General features: G+C 41.4%; 1 protein-coding gene across 1 annotated transcript in view; it reads left to right on the top strand.

Moving 5' to 3' along the window:
• The first annotated feature begins 10,317 nt into the window (after nucleotides 1–10,317).
• The window catches only part of LOC113019957 (NLR family CARD domain-containing protein 3-like), a 41,961-nt gene continuing 36,211 nt past the window's right edge, over nucleotides 10,318–16,067 (top strand). Inside the window, exon 1 of the mRNA XM_026163620.1 lies at nucleotides 10,318–10,943. Within this exon, the coding sequence (XP_026019405.1) occupies nucleotides 10,318–10,943 (626 nt within the window). The remainder of the gene's footprint in view (nucleotides 10,944–16,067) is intronic.

A 16,067-nucleotide genomic window follows, 5' to 3' on the forward strand; every position in this document is an offset into this window, starting at 1 on the left:
TAATCCATAAAGTGAAGGGTATCAGTCACTAGATGGCGAGTGAGCTGAATTTGTTTCCCATGTTACTTTGTATTTTACTATTTTATAGTAACCCTGTTAGCAGCTTTGTAAAAATACAGTTTTTTCAATATGTGTTATTGAATGTGGAAATTGTGTAATGTAAGCTTATAAAATGAAAGCATTTTCTGTATCATTCTATAATACTGTAGAAATCATTACAGTTAGTACACATGCAGAACTGCAGCATCTGATCCATTTATAGAAGGCTTGCATCCTAACAGATGAAGTATTGCTTGAATTCTAAAAGGCACATGAAGTATCTTAGATTAGCTGTACTCAAAGACGAGTGTATAAACATACAATGCTGTCATGTCTTTTTTCTTTCTTCGTCTTTTTTTGGCTATTCCCTTTAGGGGTTGTTAAGGTTCAAAATTGAGGAAGGAGAGTACAAACCACTCTTGGTCCAGAAGCTCTTGGTCAAACAATGATTTTAATGAACACACGTGTGGGAAGACACTCTGTACGCAGACAGCCAGTAGTCCTCAACTTAATCAAAGCATGAACAGATATTTTATAGCATCAGGGTTTGATTTACTGACGCCCCTTCATGCGTCACAGATACATTTTATACATAGATCAGATCAACACCAGAATGACTTTTCACCTAGAAGATCATCTTCTATTTTCATGGCTGGTACTTTCCGTTATCTTAAAGTGAATTGTTCCTCTTTCTTGTCGAGACATGACTAATCTCTCCTCTAAATAAATCTGACTAATGTGTGTGTATGTGTTGACCTCACATGCTCTTTGTGTCACCTCTTCACCTACTATCTGTGTCTCGTCCTCAAATGCTCTTTCTCAATTCACCTGTTGCACTTCTGAGCTTTCACTAGACCAGAGGCTCACTGAGACTATGTGTATGTCTTCTACTAAATAAATGTTTTAACCAAGAACCTCTACTTAAAAGCTTAATATAAAATGATCTGATATATAAGTGTTTTGTAAGCATGTATTGCAATTCCTTCTATGGCTCCAAGTCACTTGCACAATAGATTGTCCGAACATCGCGCCGAACAAAGCTTCCGACCCCCAATTAATTGACCGAGCTCCAACTCTTTAATAAGCACAGATATGCATTGTGTATAAAATAGTCATAACTGCTTAAGGCCTTCTTAAAGCTATCTGTTACATTGTTAAAGCCTCGTCTTAGCCTGCTGCTCAAAATAACTTCCACTTCTGCAAAACTCTCCAAGCCTGTTTCCTGTCAGCCTGTGACTTTTAGCTTTTCTGAAAGACACACACTGTTCAACCCCTGAATGCAATATAAACTCCAGATTATATTATTAATGCAATGGTAATGATGACAATTATTTAACAATAGCAGTAAAATAATTTCCCTGCTCCACAGGGTTGACGCAGTAGATCATCTCCCTTTATGCCACCCGATCCCTAGCATACTTTTCTGTCACACAAACCCTTTGCCTGTCCTCCTACATCCACTACATCCCTAACCTCCTATGAAGGCTTTCTCTTTGCTTCCTGCATGAATCTTTTGTCCAATATATCCACTATCCCTCCTCTGAACATATCCAGACAATCTCAGTTTTGCTTCTCTTACTTTGTCACCAAACCCCTCAACCTGAGCTGTCCATTTGATATACTGATTTTGTCCTCCTGATCACTCTCAACGAAAATTTTAACATCTTCAGCTCTTCTATACTCTATTTTACTTGTTAAGCACCTTGGCATACCCTGGGTTTTTAAGTGTGCTTTATAAATAAAGTTTATTATTTATTATTATTATTCCACCTCCAGCACCTCCTTTGGTCAGTGTCACAATCTCCAAACCATACATTGTAGCAGGTCCTGAATGCCCCTGATGTCATCTCCACCCACTCAACCCTGCATGCCTGCGTCTCTCCTTCACCACTCTTGGGCACAGTCCCTTGCTTTGGATGGGAGACCAGGAATTTAAACTCATCTACCATAACTGCCACTACTCAAAACAAACATTGCATCTGTAGTGCTCATTACTCACTATAAGCCTTCTCCTTTGCTGTACACCCAGCATTACAACACTCCTGTCCACTTTTTTCATCTCCCTGACTCCCCCACATTTGTTTGCTAACCTCTTCCTTTGAATACTTTGCTGAAATACAAAATAAATAATAATAAATACATAAACAAATGGCCATAGTTTTGTGATTCTGCTGCACTGCTGACACATCTAATATTGAATTTAAAATCTTTTTCTTCAAATATGTGATGGACCTGCAAGAGCAGGAGTCGTCACAGGAATTATTACAAAAATTATATTTACAAAACTAATAAATTTGAGCTCATAAAAGAGGTCAAGGAAACAAAACTGAACTGCAAACTTAACAAACCAAATGACTGCCCAAACAAACATAACTCACCTGACAGGTGGATGACTTAATCTAAGTCATCCACCTGTCAACTTGACCCTCTCCCTACTGTGTTAGTTAAAGCCTGTCTTCCCTCGTTAGCTCCTCTCATAACCAATATTATTCATTCCTCCCTGAACACTGGGATTGTTCCTGAAGCACCGAAAAAGGCTTCTGTTTTCCCAAATCTCAAAAAGCCTGGTGCAGACCCCAATAACTTTGATCATCTTCGCCCTATATCAAATCTCCCCTTTATTTCAAAAATTCTTGAAAAAGTTGTCGCCGCCCAGCTTCATTTACATCTCAATGACCATAATCTCTATGAACAATTTCAATCTGGTTTCTGCCCCAATCATAGCACAGAAACTGCTCTGTTAAGGATTACCAATGACCTTCTGATGGCAGCTGATTCTGGTCTCCTATCCATCCTCATCCTTCTTGATCTTAGTGCGGCGTTTGATACCATTTCTCAAAATATTCTCCTGAACCGGTGAGCTTCCATTGGCATTAGTCATACCCCCCTTGCCTGGTTTACCTCCTATCTCTCAGACCGCACTCAGTTTATCCAACTTAAATCCCATTCTTCAGCTCTCTTTCCTGTTTCTGCTGGTGTGCCCCAGGGTTCAGTATTGGGGCCTCTTTTATTCATTATTTATATGCTTCCTCTTGGTCATATATTCCGAAAATATAATATAAATTTTCACTGTTATGCCGATGACACCCAGCTCTACATTCTTTCTAAACCCAATTCATCCCTCCCACCTTCCTCCCTCTCGGACTGTCTTATGGAGATTAGATCCTGGTTCTCCTCCAATTTCCTCAAACTAAACAGTAATAAAACTGAAGTTTTACTTGTTGGTTCACCATCTATCTTAACCAAATCCCACAGCTTTTCCATTAACATTGAAAGTTCTCCCACCCTTCCCTCCCCTCAGGTTAAGAGTTTGGGTGTCATACTTGATAATACTCTTTCATTCCAGTCTCACATTAATTACATAACACGGTCTGCTTACTTCCATTTACGTAATATTCACCAACTCCGCCCCTTCCTTACCCCCCATGCTGCTGCCATCCTTGTCCATAGTCTTATTACGTCCCGTATTGATTACTGTAATTCCCTCCTATTTGGTCTCCCTAAAAGGTCCCTTCATAAACTCCAACTTCTTCAAAATTCTGCAGCTCGGGTCATAACTTGCACTCCGTTAAGTGCTCATATTACCCCAGTTCTTCAGCAGCTTCACTGGTTGCCCGTAGAAGCCAGGATAAACTTTAAAATCTTACTTCTTACATACAAGTGTATCCATAAATCTGCTCCTTCATATTTGTGTGACCTGCTCCATATCACCACTGTTTCCCGCCCTCTCAGATCATCATCTGCTATTCATCTTACTGTTCCGTCCTCACACCTCATCACTGTGAGGAACAGAGCTTTCAGTCGCTCTGCTCCTTGGCTCTGGAACTCTCTTCCTCCTGCACTCAGAAATATTGACTCCCTCTCCGTATTTAAGACACAGCTCAAAACACATCTGTTTAAACTGCCTTATTCGCTTTAATGCTGATTTTATCTGTTGTCACGCTCTGTTTTGTAATTTTAACTTATTTTATGTATTTTATGACTACTGTTCCTTTTATTAATTGTGTTTTTTGTAAGGTGACCTTGGGTTTCTGAAAGGCGCCCTCAAATAAAATGTATTATTATTATTATTATTATTATTATTATTATTATTATTATTAAACATGAAATGACACACAAGGCTGATCAGACCACTATGACACACGAGGGGTAACTAAACAAAACACAATTGTAAACAACAAACAATGCAGTATAGTCTGGTTTGTTAATAAACTAAACACCAAAGAAAAAAAATCAAAACTACTGAACCCTAATCTCAAATATTTAATTAAGTACAAATACTTTGTTGTTAATTAAAGAAAACACACATTCTCCCATTCAACAGGAAGTGGTAGTGCGGTCCAGTTATCCCTTTTTGTATTTAACAGCTTCAAAACCTGTCGACCACCTTTTGTCTGGCAACTTCCAGGGATCATGGCAGGTAAGAAGTAAAAGAAACAAAGGTTAGTCAAAAATCAAGTTAATGAAATAGTATGAATACATAAGTAAACTAAATGTGCACGCTTACAAATAGAACAAATGTATCCAAACCAGTCATAAAACTTATTGGAAAGTAAAGTGTGTTATTGTGTTCAAATAAAGGAATGAAAATACACAAGAGCTAGCGACTTTAGAGTGTAGCCATGGGTTTGGCCATCACAAAATACAAGGTCAAAATCAGGCCCCAAATAAAAAAACTAACAAAAAACAAACAGTCCTAGTCCGAAAAGGGTTTGGACACAGTGTAAAATGCTTTAATACAGATGATGTCTTTTTCAGGGAAGACTGTGGTGTGTCTGCATCATGTTTACATATAAGGAGCTTTGCATGATAGAGCTTCAGCTTGGATTGGTGGATGTCACGGTGAACTGTGTTCCCAGACATTTTATTTCCAAAAGTGTTCCTGAGGCTGTGCAGTGCAGTTCTTGGTCCTTGCACACAGATATTTCACCAGATTCTCAGAAATGATATTATGTGATGTACCCGATAAGATATTGTCTTGGCAATTTTAGATTGAGGAATATGTTACTGAAATTGTTTCACAATTTCTAGATGCAGTTTTCTTGCAGACTGATAAATCCCTGCTCATCTTTACTTCCAAGAAAAACATTCCCACAGTTACTCGGTCACATAGACACCAGTCTGATAATGAAGGGACACAAAGTGGTTCATGACCTTGAACACAGCTTACAGTCTGTGTTCCTATCTTCATACACCAGGGCTATGTACATACCATCCACTAATTGTTACGTACTTTGTGTGACCTTAACTAAAGCAACGACCAGGTATACCTTACAAAGGATTTATAAAGGAAATTTTTTCACACCAGCCTATTAATCAACCAAAGACCCAGACAGACTTTTAATTCATTTGAAAGCCTGATGCTTAGCCTCGTCCACCCCAGCTGTAAAACTCAGAAACCAGTCTTACTTGTTATCATCTATCGTCCACCTGGGCCTTACACAGAGTTTCTGTCTGATTTCTCGGACTTTTTATCTGATTTAGTTCTGAGCTCAGATAAGATAATTATTGTGGGTGATTTTAACATCCATGTAGATGCTAAAAATGACAGCCTCAACATGGCATTGAATCTGTTATTAGACTCAATTGGCTTCTCTCAAAATGTAAAAGAACCCACCCACCACTTTAATGGTAAATGGCCTGCATTTGTATAGCGCTTTACTCAGTCCCTAAGGACCCCAAAGCACTTTACACTACATTCAGCCATTCACACACACATTGGTAATGGCAAGCTACATTGTAGCCACAGTTACCCTGGGGTGCACTGACAGAGGCGAGGCTGCCGGACACTGGCGCCACCGGGCCCTCTGACCACCACCAGCAGGCCAACACGGGGTTAGTATCTTGCCCAAGGATATTTGGCATGCAGCCAGGAGACAGCCTGGGATTGAACCACCGACCTTCTGATTAGTGGCTGACCTGCTCTGCCACCTGAGCTACAGCCACCCCACTTTAATCACACTCTAGATCTTGTTTTAACATATGGCATAGAAACTGAACATTTAACAGTGTTTCCTGAAAACCCTCTCCTGTCTGATCATTTCCTGATAACATTTACATTTACAATAATTGATTACACAGCAGTGGAGAGTAGACTTTATCACAGTAGATGTCTTTCTGAAAGCGCTGTAACTAAGTTTAAGAATATAATCCACCCACTGTTATCATCTTCAATGCCCTGTACCAACATAGAGCAGAGCAGCTATCTGAACGCTACTCCAACAGAGGTCGATTATCTTGTTAATAATTTCACCTCCTCACTACGTACGACTCTGGATACTGTAGCTCCTTGAAAACTAAGGTCTCTAATCAGAAGTACCTGACTCCATGGTATAATTCTCAAACACGTAGCCTAAAGCAGATGACTCGTAAGCTGGAGAGGAAATGGCGTGTCACAAATTTAGAGGATCATCATTTAGCCTGGAGAAATAGTTTGCTGCTTTATAAGAAAGCCCTCCGCAAAGCCAGAACATCTTACTATTCATCACTGATTGAAGAAAATAAGAACAACCCCAGGTTTCTCTTCAGCTCTGTAGCCAGGCAAACAGTCAGAGCTCTGTTGAGCCAACCATCCCTTTAACGTTAACTAGTAATGACTTCATGAACTTCTTCACAAATAAAATTTTTATCATTAGAGAAAAAATTACCAGTAATCATCCCACAGATGTAATATTATCTACAGCTACTCTTAGTACCATTGATGTTAAGTTAGACTCTTTTTCTCTAATTGATCTTTCTGAGTTAACTTCAATAATTACTTCCTCCAAACCATCAACGTGTCTTTTAGACCCCATTCCTACAAAGCTGCTCAAAGAAGTCCTGCCATTAATTAATTCTTCGATCTTAAATATGATCAACCTATCTCTAATAATCAGCTATGTACCACAGGCCTTCAAGCTGGCTGTAGTTAAACCTTTACTCAAAAAGCATCTCTAGACCCAGCAGTCTTAGCTAATTATAGGCCAATCTCCAACCTTCCTTTATGTCAAACATCCTTGAAAGAGTAGTTGTCAAACAGCTAACAGATCATCTGCAGAGGAATGGTTTATTTGAAGAGTTTCAGTCAGGTTTCAGAGCTCATCACAGCACAGAAACAGCTTTAGTGAAGGTTACTGTGATGGCATGCCACACATGGTAAGCTCCACACCTCACCACCAGTTGATTCACCTTAGTTTAATTTAATTTGTTTTGTATTAGTTTGAATCCGTCAAAGTGTGTTTTCTCTGGTGACAATATTACTACAGATCCCTTGGAAATTAATTCTACCTTTAAAACATTTTACTCTTTGTTGTACAGGTCCGAATTTCCCACGGATAAAGCTAAAATGAATGCATTTCTTCATAATCTTTCAAACCCTGTTATTGGTGCTAATGATGCGGGGCAATTGGACTCCCCATTATCTGTTGAAGAAGTATTAAAAGCTATTACAGCTATGCAGTCTAATAAAGCCCCGGGCCCGGATGGGTTTCCAATTGAATTCTATAAAACATTTATTGGTAAATTGGCACCATTGCTTTTGTCTGTGTTTAACGAATCCTTGGAAACCGGTTCATTACCACCTACTCTCACACAAGCAACCATAGCGCTCCTTCTCAAAAATGACAAGGACCCAACCTCCTGTGGTTCCTACAGGCCATTATCTCTGCTTAATGCCGATGCAAAGGTATTGGCTAAAGTAATTTCATCTCGCCTTGAGGATGTGCTTCCTCGAATTATATCTGAAGAGCAGAATGGCTTTATAAAGGGACGGCAATTGTTTTTTAATACCCGTACACTCTTTAATGTTATTTACTCAAAGCGTCTATCTGAACTTCCTGAACTTGTGATTTCTTTAGATGCTGAAAAGGCTTTCGATAGGGTGGAGTGGGAGTACTTGTTTGCAGTTTTAGAGAAATTTGGTTTTGGTGATAAATTTATTTCCTGGATTCGGCTTCTTTATTCGTCCCCTAAAGCCAGTGTTCATACTAATGATGTTTACTCTGATTATTTTGCGCTGGGTCGTGGTTGTCGTCAAGGTTGCCCTTTGTCTCCCTTACTCTTTGCCATTGCCATCGAGCCTCTGTCTATTACATTGCGATCTTCTTCTGTATTCAGGGGAATCATCCGTAATGGAATTACACATAAAGTATCATTGTATGCGGATGACTTGTTATTATATATGACTGACCCCGCATGCTCCATCCCTGCTGTTTTAAGTATTCTGGAGAACTTCAGTTCGTTTTCAGGTTATAAATTGAATTTGGGGAAAAGTGAGTGTTTTCCTGTTAATACGGCAGCACGTCAACTTCAACAGTCCGATCTACCCTTTCGTCTCAGTCCGTCTGGGTTTAAGTACTTAGGGATTAACGTGACTCGCTCTCTAGCTGGCCTTAAATCAGCAAATTTGTCTCCTCTTATATCTAGGGTCACATCTGATATTCAAAGATGGGGTAATCTCCCCCTTTCTTTAATCGGTAAGATTAACGTTGTTAAAATGAACATCTTACCAAAATTTTTATTTTTATTTCAGTCAATTCCCTTATTTTTGCCGAAACATTTTTTTGTTTCACTGGACAAGATTATTGGTTCTTTCATTTGGGGAGGGAAGCCACCTAGGGTCTCTAAAACTTTGCTGCAGCGATGCAGATTTAGTGGAGGACTTGCATTACCTAATTTTTTAGTCTATTACTGGGCCGCTCACATCCATAAACTTTGCTACTGGCTAAGATCTTCTGGTTCCTCGTGGTGTAAATTGGAGCTATCATCATGTAAGGGCTCTTCTTTACCGGCTTTGCTCTATTCCTCTTTACCCGTGAGACCCTCTCTGTACACTGATAATCAGGTGGTTCTTAACACACTCAAAATCTGGTTTCAGTTTAGACGTCACTTTAATTTTGTAATGCCGTCTTCCTCGGGTCCTCTAAGCGACAACCATTTGTTTCCCCCTTCACTTTTGGACTCGACATTTTCAGTGTGGTGTGACAAGGGTATAAAACAGTTCAAACATTTATATGTGGATGGTGTTTTCGATAGTTTTCCCAACTTGTCTTCTCGTTACAATCTCCCTGTTACCCATTTGTTTCGCTATTTTCAAATTCGAGATTTTGTTGCTAAATGTTTCCCAAATTTCCCCTCTTTGCCTCCAGAACAGCAGTGGGAAACTACGTTATCATTTATTCCTCATCACAGAGGAACCATTTCGAAACTCTATGATGCTATTCTGTCTTTTAGTAACCACTCTAATGTTAAGCTTAAGCGTACATGGGAAGAAGAACTGGGATTTCGAATACATGAGGAGTCTTGGGAACAGGCTATAGCGAGAGTACGATCTTCCACCTCCTGTGCTCGTCTTGGACTTATTCAATTTAAGGTCATACACAGGGTGCATTTCTCTAAGTCTAGACTTTCTGAATTGTATTCAGACGTGGAAAATAAATGTGATAAATGCCATGGTTCTCCTTGTCACCTTAGCCACATGTTTTTTCTGTGCCCTGAGCTACAAGGTTTCTGGACAAGGTATTTTGCTATTATGTCAACTGTTCTTGGGGTAACTCTTCATCCTTGTCCTTTGATTGCTGTATTTGGGATTCCTGCTCGCTCACTTACACTTGATTCCACACAAAGGGATATTATAGCCTTCACATCCCTATTAGCGAGACGTCTAATATTGTTGCATTGGAAGTCTGTTAAGTGTCCTACTATTTCCCGGTGGCTTAAAGATGTCATGTTTTTTTTAAAACTTGAAAAAATTAAATATACTTTGAGAGGTTGCACAGCCAAATTTTTTCACAAGTGGCAACCCTTTATCTCTTATTTTGCTCGTCTAGAGGTATTGCCTGTTTAAATCTACTTTTGTTACTGTTATATTCCTCTAATATGTTTGATGGTTGTGTTGATCTGTGGGGGACTGGGGGGGACTGGGGGGGGGGGGGGGGCGTTGTGTTTTGTTTTTTTTGTTTTTCTTTTCATGTATATATATATGTATATATATATATATATATATATATATATATATATATATATATGTATATGTATATATATGTATATGTATGTGTGTATATGTGTATATATATATGTGTATATGTATGTGTGTATATGTGTATATGTATATATATGTGTTAATTAGGAAAATTAAGAAAGGTTGATTGTATTTCGGTAACTGCAAGTACTGTTTTCTTTTTTCAATAAAAATATTTTCAAAAAAAAAAAAAGTGTGTTTTCGCCGCTGCTGAGACAGAATACCTGGGCCATGTCATCGGCAAGGGGGTTATCAGGCCACAGGTCAGCAAAATCGAGGCCATGGAATCATCCCCCCTGCCCCAAACAAGGAAGCAGCTGAGATCCTTTTTGGGCATGGCAGGTTTCTATCGTCGTTTCATCCCTCAGTTCTCCAACAGGGCAGCTCTGCTCACAGACCTGACGGGATCACGCTCTCCCAATTACATCCAGTGGACAGAGGAGGCAGTGGCAGCATTTCATGACATCCAACAGTCACTAAGTAAGCAACCGGTTTTGTACAGTCCCAACTTTGATGAACCGTTCATATTACAGACTGATGCTTCAGATCGGGGCCTGGGAGCTGTCCTCCTTCAGGAAACCATGGAAGGCCGCCATCCAGTGGCTTACATCAGCCGGAAACTGTTTCCACGGGAAGTTCGGTATTCCACAGTAGAGAAGGAGACCTTAGCGATCAAGTGGGCCCTGGACTCCTTCCGCTACTATCTACTGGGAAGAGACTTCACCTTGGAAACTGATCACAAAGCACTCCAGTGGCTTGAGCAGATGAAGGACACAAATGGGCGAATTACCCGCTGGTACCTGGCCTTACAGCCATTCCGATTCACTGTCCACCACGTATCAGGCAAGGAGAACCTTACTGCTGACTATCTCTCTCGCTGTTCCAGCGAGAGCTCTGAAGAGGGGAGGTGTGTGATGGCATGCCACACATGGTAAGCTCCACACCTCACCACCAGTTGATTCACCTTAGTTTAATTTACAGTCACTACTTTAAAATATTCTATTTATTGTTCAATATCGTTTCTTTATTAAATGTATTTATTTTTCCATCACACCTTCCAATGTTTATATGGCGTGCACACATATTAACCTTGCAAGGTCAAAGTTCTGTTTTATGTTATATTAATACATCTATCTTTGTTTGAGTTACCTGGGGGTTGGCTTCTCCTGTCTGGCAAAAGGTGTGGCAAAGGGCTGCGAGACCTGAAGTACCACTGACAGCCTAATTGGATTGCACCACATGCTTCATTGCCTGGGGGGTGTTTCATGTTTGTTTCATTGTTTTGTATTAGTTGGTTATATGGCAGCCATCTTGTTTTCCCCCGTGTGTGTCATTTGGTTTAGCTAAACCAGTATTTAAGTTTCCCCCGTGTGTCATTTCAGCAGGTCAGTTTGTTATATGTTTGTTTGAGGTTTTGTTAATTATTATCTTGAGTTTAGTCTATTGAGTTGACCTCTTTTATTGGTCTGCCTGTTTAAGTTTTGGCTTTGTTAAATATATTTTTGGGTCAATAAAACTCCTTTTTTGAATTAAAACCACCTGTGTCCTTTATGCTTTACTGCTTGGTCCCTGACAGTTACAAATGATCTTCTTATGGCCTCTGACAGTGGACTCATCTCTGTGCTTGTCCTGCTAGACCTCAGTGCAGCATTCGATACTGTTGACCATAATATCCTATTAGAGCAATTAGAACATGCTGTAGGTATTACAGGTACAGCACTGCAGTGGTTTCTATCATATCTATCTAACAGACTCCAGTTTGTTCATGTAAATGGAGAGTCCTCTTCACACACTGAGGTTAATTATGGAGTTCCACAGGGTTCAGTGCTAGGACCAATTCTGTTTACATTATACATGCTTCCCTTAGGCAGCATCATTAGAAGACATAGCATACATTTACACTGCTATGCTGATGACACCCAGCTCTATCTGTCCATGAAGCCAGATAACACACACCAATGAGTTAAACTGCAGGAATGTCTTAAAGACATAAAGACCTGGATGGCCGCTAACTTTCTGCTTCTTAATTCAGATAAAACTGAGGTTATTGTACTCGGCCCTGAAAATCTTAGAAATATGGTATCTAAGCAGATTCTTACTCTGGATGGCATTACCTTGGCCTCCAGTAACACTGTGAGGAACCTTGGAGTCATTTTTGACCAGGACATGTCCTTCAATGCACATATTAAACAAATATGTAAGACTCCTTTCTTCCATTTGTGCAACATCTCTAAAGTTAGAAATATCCTGTCTCAGAGTGACGCTGAAAAACTAGTTCATGCATTTATTACTTCCAGGCTGGACGACTGTAATTCATTATTATCAGGAAGTCCTAAAAACTCCCTGAAAAGCCTTCAGCTAATCCAAAATGCTGCAGCAAGAGTCCTGACAGGGACTAGAAAGAGAGAGCAGATTTCTCCTGTTTTGGCTTCCTGTTAAATCCAGAATTCAAAATCCTGCTCCTCACATACAAGGTCTTAAATAATCAGGCCCCATCTTATCTTAATGACCTTGTAGTACCATATCACCCTATTAGAGCTCTTTGCTCTCGCTCTGCAGGCCTACTTGTTGTTCTTAGAGTATTTAAACGTAGAATGGGAGGCAGAGCCTTCAGTTTTCAGGCCCCTCTTCTGTGAAACCAGCTTCCAGTTTGGATTCAGGAGACAGACACTATCTCTACTTTCAAGATTAGGCTTCAAACTTTCCTTTTTGCTAAAGCATATAGTTAGGGCTGGACCAGGTGATCCTGAATCCTCCCTTAGTTATGCTGCAATAGACGTAGGCTGCCGGGGGATTCCCATGATGCATTGAGTTTTTCCTTTCCAGTCACCTTTCTCACTCAATATCTATTAATAGACCTCTCTGCATTGAATCATATCTGTTATTAACCTCTGTCTCTCTTCCACAGCATGTCTTTATCCTGTCGTCCTTCTCTCACCCCAACCAGTCGCAGCAGATGGCCCCGCCCCTCCCTGAGCCTGGTTCTGCTGGAGGTTTCTTCCTGTTAAAAGGGAGTTTTTACTTCCCACTGTCGCCAAAGTGCTGCTCATAGGGGGTCATATGATTGTTGGGTTTTTCTCTGTATCTATGAAGCGCCTTGAGGCGACTTTTGTTGTGATTTGGCGCTATATAAATAAAATTGAATTGAATTGAATTGAACAAGTGAGGCTGAGGGAGATCACCTTTGAAACTCGGTCCCTCAGTATTGGTGCCCCTCAAGGATGTGTCCTCTCACCACTACTGTTCTCCCTCTACACTAACGACTGCACCTCCAAGAACTCGGCTGTTAAACTCCTAAAGTTTGCAGATGACACCACTGTCATTGGCCTCATTCAGGATGGTGATGAGTCTGCATACCGGCAGGAAGTTGAGCGGCTGGTACTCTGGTGCAGTCAGCACAATCTGGAGCTGAACACTCTTAAAACTGTAGAGATGACAGTGGACTTCAGGAGACATCCCTCAACTCTGCTCCCCCTCACCATATCAGACAGCCCTGTGTCGACTGTGAAGATCTTCAAGTTCCTGGGTACCACCATCTCCCGGGACCTGAAGTGGGAGACCAACATCAACTCCATCCTCACAAAGACCCAGCAGAGGATGTACTTCCTGAGACAACTGGGGAAGTACAGTCTTCCACAGGAGCTGCTGATCCAGTTCTACACTGCAGTCATTGAGTCTGTCCTGTGCTCCTCCATCACAGTCTGGTATGGTGCAGCCACTAAACAGGACGCGCAGACTGCAGTGGACTGTACGGGCAGCAGAAAGGATCATCGGCGCCCCCCTGCCCTCCATCCAGGACCTGTACCTCTCAAGAACCAGGAAACGGGCAGGGAAAATCATCACAGACCCCTCACACCCTGGACACAGACTTTTTGATCTGCTGCCCTCTGGCAGACGGTACAGAAGCCTGCAGACCAGGACCCCCTGACACAGGAACAGTTTCTTTCCCCTCGCCATCTCCCTTCTAAACAGTTGACCTGTCACACTGCTCCCACTGCCAGACTGCAGCTGCACCTTATGTACATTCTGTAGTATTCATTCCACCTCATTTCATTTCTGTATTTTATGTATATAAGTTTAGATTAGTTATTTATAGTTGGTTTACACAGCTTTGTGTATGTATGTATGTGTACGTATGTGTAATGTGTATATATAGACACGTGTGTGTGTGTGTGAGATTTACATTGCTGTGCTTGAGAGCCACTATCTACCGGTACCAAATTCCTTGTATGTGTCTGCACATATACTTGGCCAATAAACACGATTCTGATTCTGAAAGGAAATTTCCTGTTATGTTGTGGAGTATATGCGAGAATTCAATAAAAAACACACGAGTGAAAGATGATGCCCTACGTGTGTTTGGGTACTGGTTTTTATTTGGTGGTTTTGCCTTGGGCTTGTTTATGTGTCCCTCGTTTCCATGTTTGTGTGAGTTGGTGGGTGTATTGGTATCCTGCAACTGATCAACCTCACCAGGGGAGCTACTTAGCAGAGTTGCTGAGCTCCCATCAACACTGGATTGTCGTGTGGGACTTCAGTTTCCCAGCACAACTGTGGCTAGAAGTGTGAGTTTATTGCTGTGGTGGATGTACCAATGGCTGCCTCTGTATTTTCCAAAAGGATTGCGGAAATGAGGGGGCAGCGAGCACCGGGTACATGAACACTAGGAAGCAGAGATGAAGAGCACGGGAGTCGGGGACGCATGGGGATCAATTGTTGTGTACTATTTACCTCACTGTAATTAAACACACTGCATTCATCAGAGTCCTGTATTTGGGTCATACTTTCCCCGCAACCCCACGTTCTGCCACGGCAGACTGTGACAAAATGACAGATCTGATACTCTATATTGACATTTATTGCTGGTCTACAGTTTATTAGTGAGATACATACCAATGGAGACAAAATGTCACAAGTTCTGACTAAGGGACCATCGACGTTAGAACCTGAAAATGCTAAACCAAATTTGTCAATTGTGTTACACAATGGAAGTGACTGGGACACAATATTACATGTATGCAGGAAGTCAAAGAAATGGGGGCAAAGAGAAGTCTGCCCCACTTGTTGATTAGATGGGGATAGAACTGATGCAACAGGATCCTGAAACACGGCATCAACTGCTTCATCAACAGGCAGCTCATCTATAACTAGCTTTAAAAGTCTTCTCACACAGGTCACATTGATAAGGTCTCTCCTCAGTGTGGGTAAACATGTGTCGTTGTAAGTGTTGTAACTGATGCACTCCATGCTGCATTAACTCACCTGGAAGAGCATGGTAGCTATGTGCGGATGCTCTTCGTGGATTACTGCTCAGCTTTTAACACCATCCTTCCACACAAACTGGTGGCCAAGCTACAAGACCTGGGGCTTCCATACAGCACCTGCATGTGGATCAATAGCTTCCTCTCGGGCCGTAGACAGAGAGTCAGAGTTGGCCATCACACATCCTCAGCCCTGAGTCTCAGCACTGGCTCACCCCAGGGCTGTGTGCTCAGTCCACTGCTCTACTCTCTCTACACACACGACTGCACTCCTCGCCACCACAGCAACATCTTTGTGAAATTTGCAGATGACACCACAGTGGCGGGGCTCATTTCCAAGGGAGACGAGTCTACGTACAGAGACGAGGTGGAGCAGCTGACGTCATGGTGTAAGGCCAATAACCTCCTCCTCAACACTTCAAAAACCAAAGAACTCATAATAGACTTCAGAAGGAAAAAGGCAGAGATCCAACCACTATTCATAAATGGGGACTGTGTAGAAAGGGTGGCAAGCTTCCGCTTCCTGGGAGTCAATATAGAGGAGAACCTTTCCTGGAGTGTGAACACCTCCGAGCTGCTGAAAAAGGCCCAACAGAGACTGTACTTCCTGAGAATTCTCAGGAGGAATAACATCACACAGAGACTGCTGGTGTCCTTCTACAGAGCCACCATTGAGAGTGTTCTAACTTACTGCATATGCATCTGGTACACTAGCTGCACAGGGGCTCAGAGGAAAGCACTCCAAGGGATCATTAACACCGCCCAAAAGA

This window comes from Astatotilapia calliptera, chromosome 4 (assembly GCF_900246225.1).
Source record: "Astatotilapia calliptera chromosome 4, fAstCal1.2, whole genome shotgun sequence".
NCBI lineage: Eukaryota > Metazoa > Chordata > Actinopteri > Cichliformes > Cichlidae > Astatotilapia > Astatotilapia calliptera.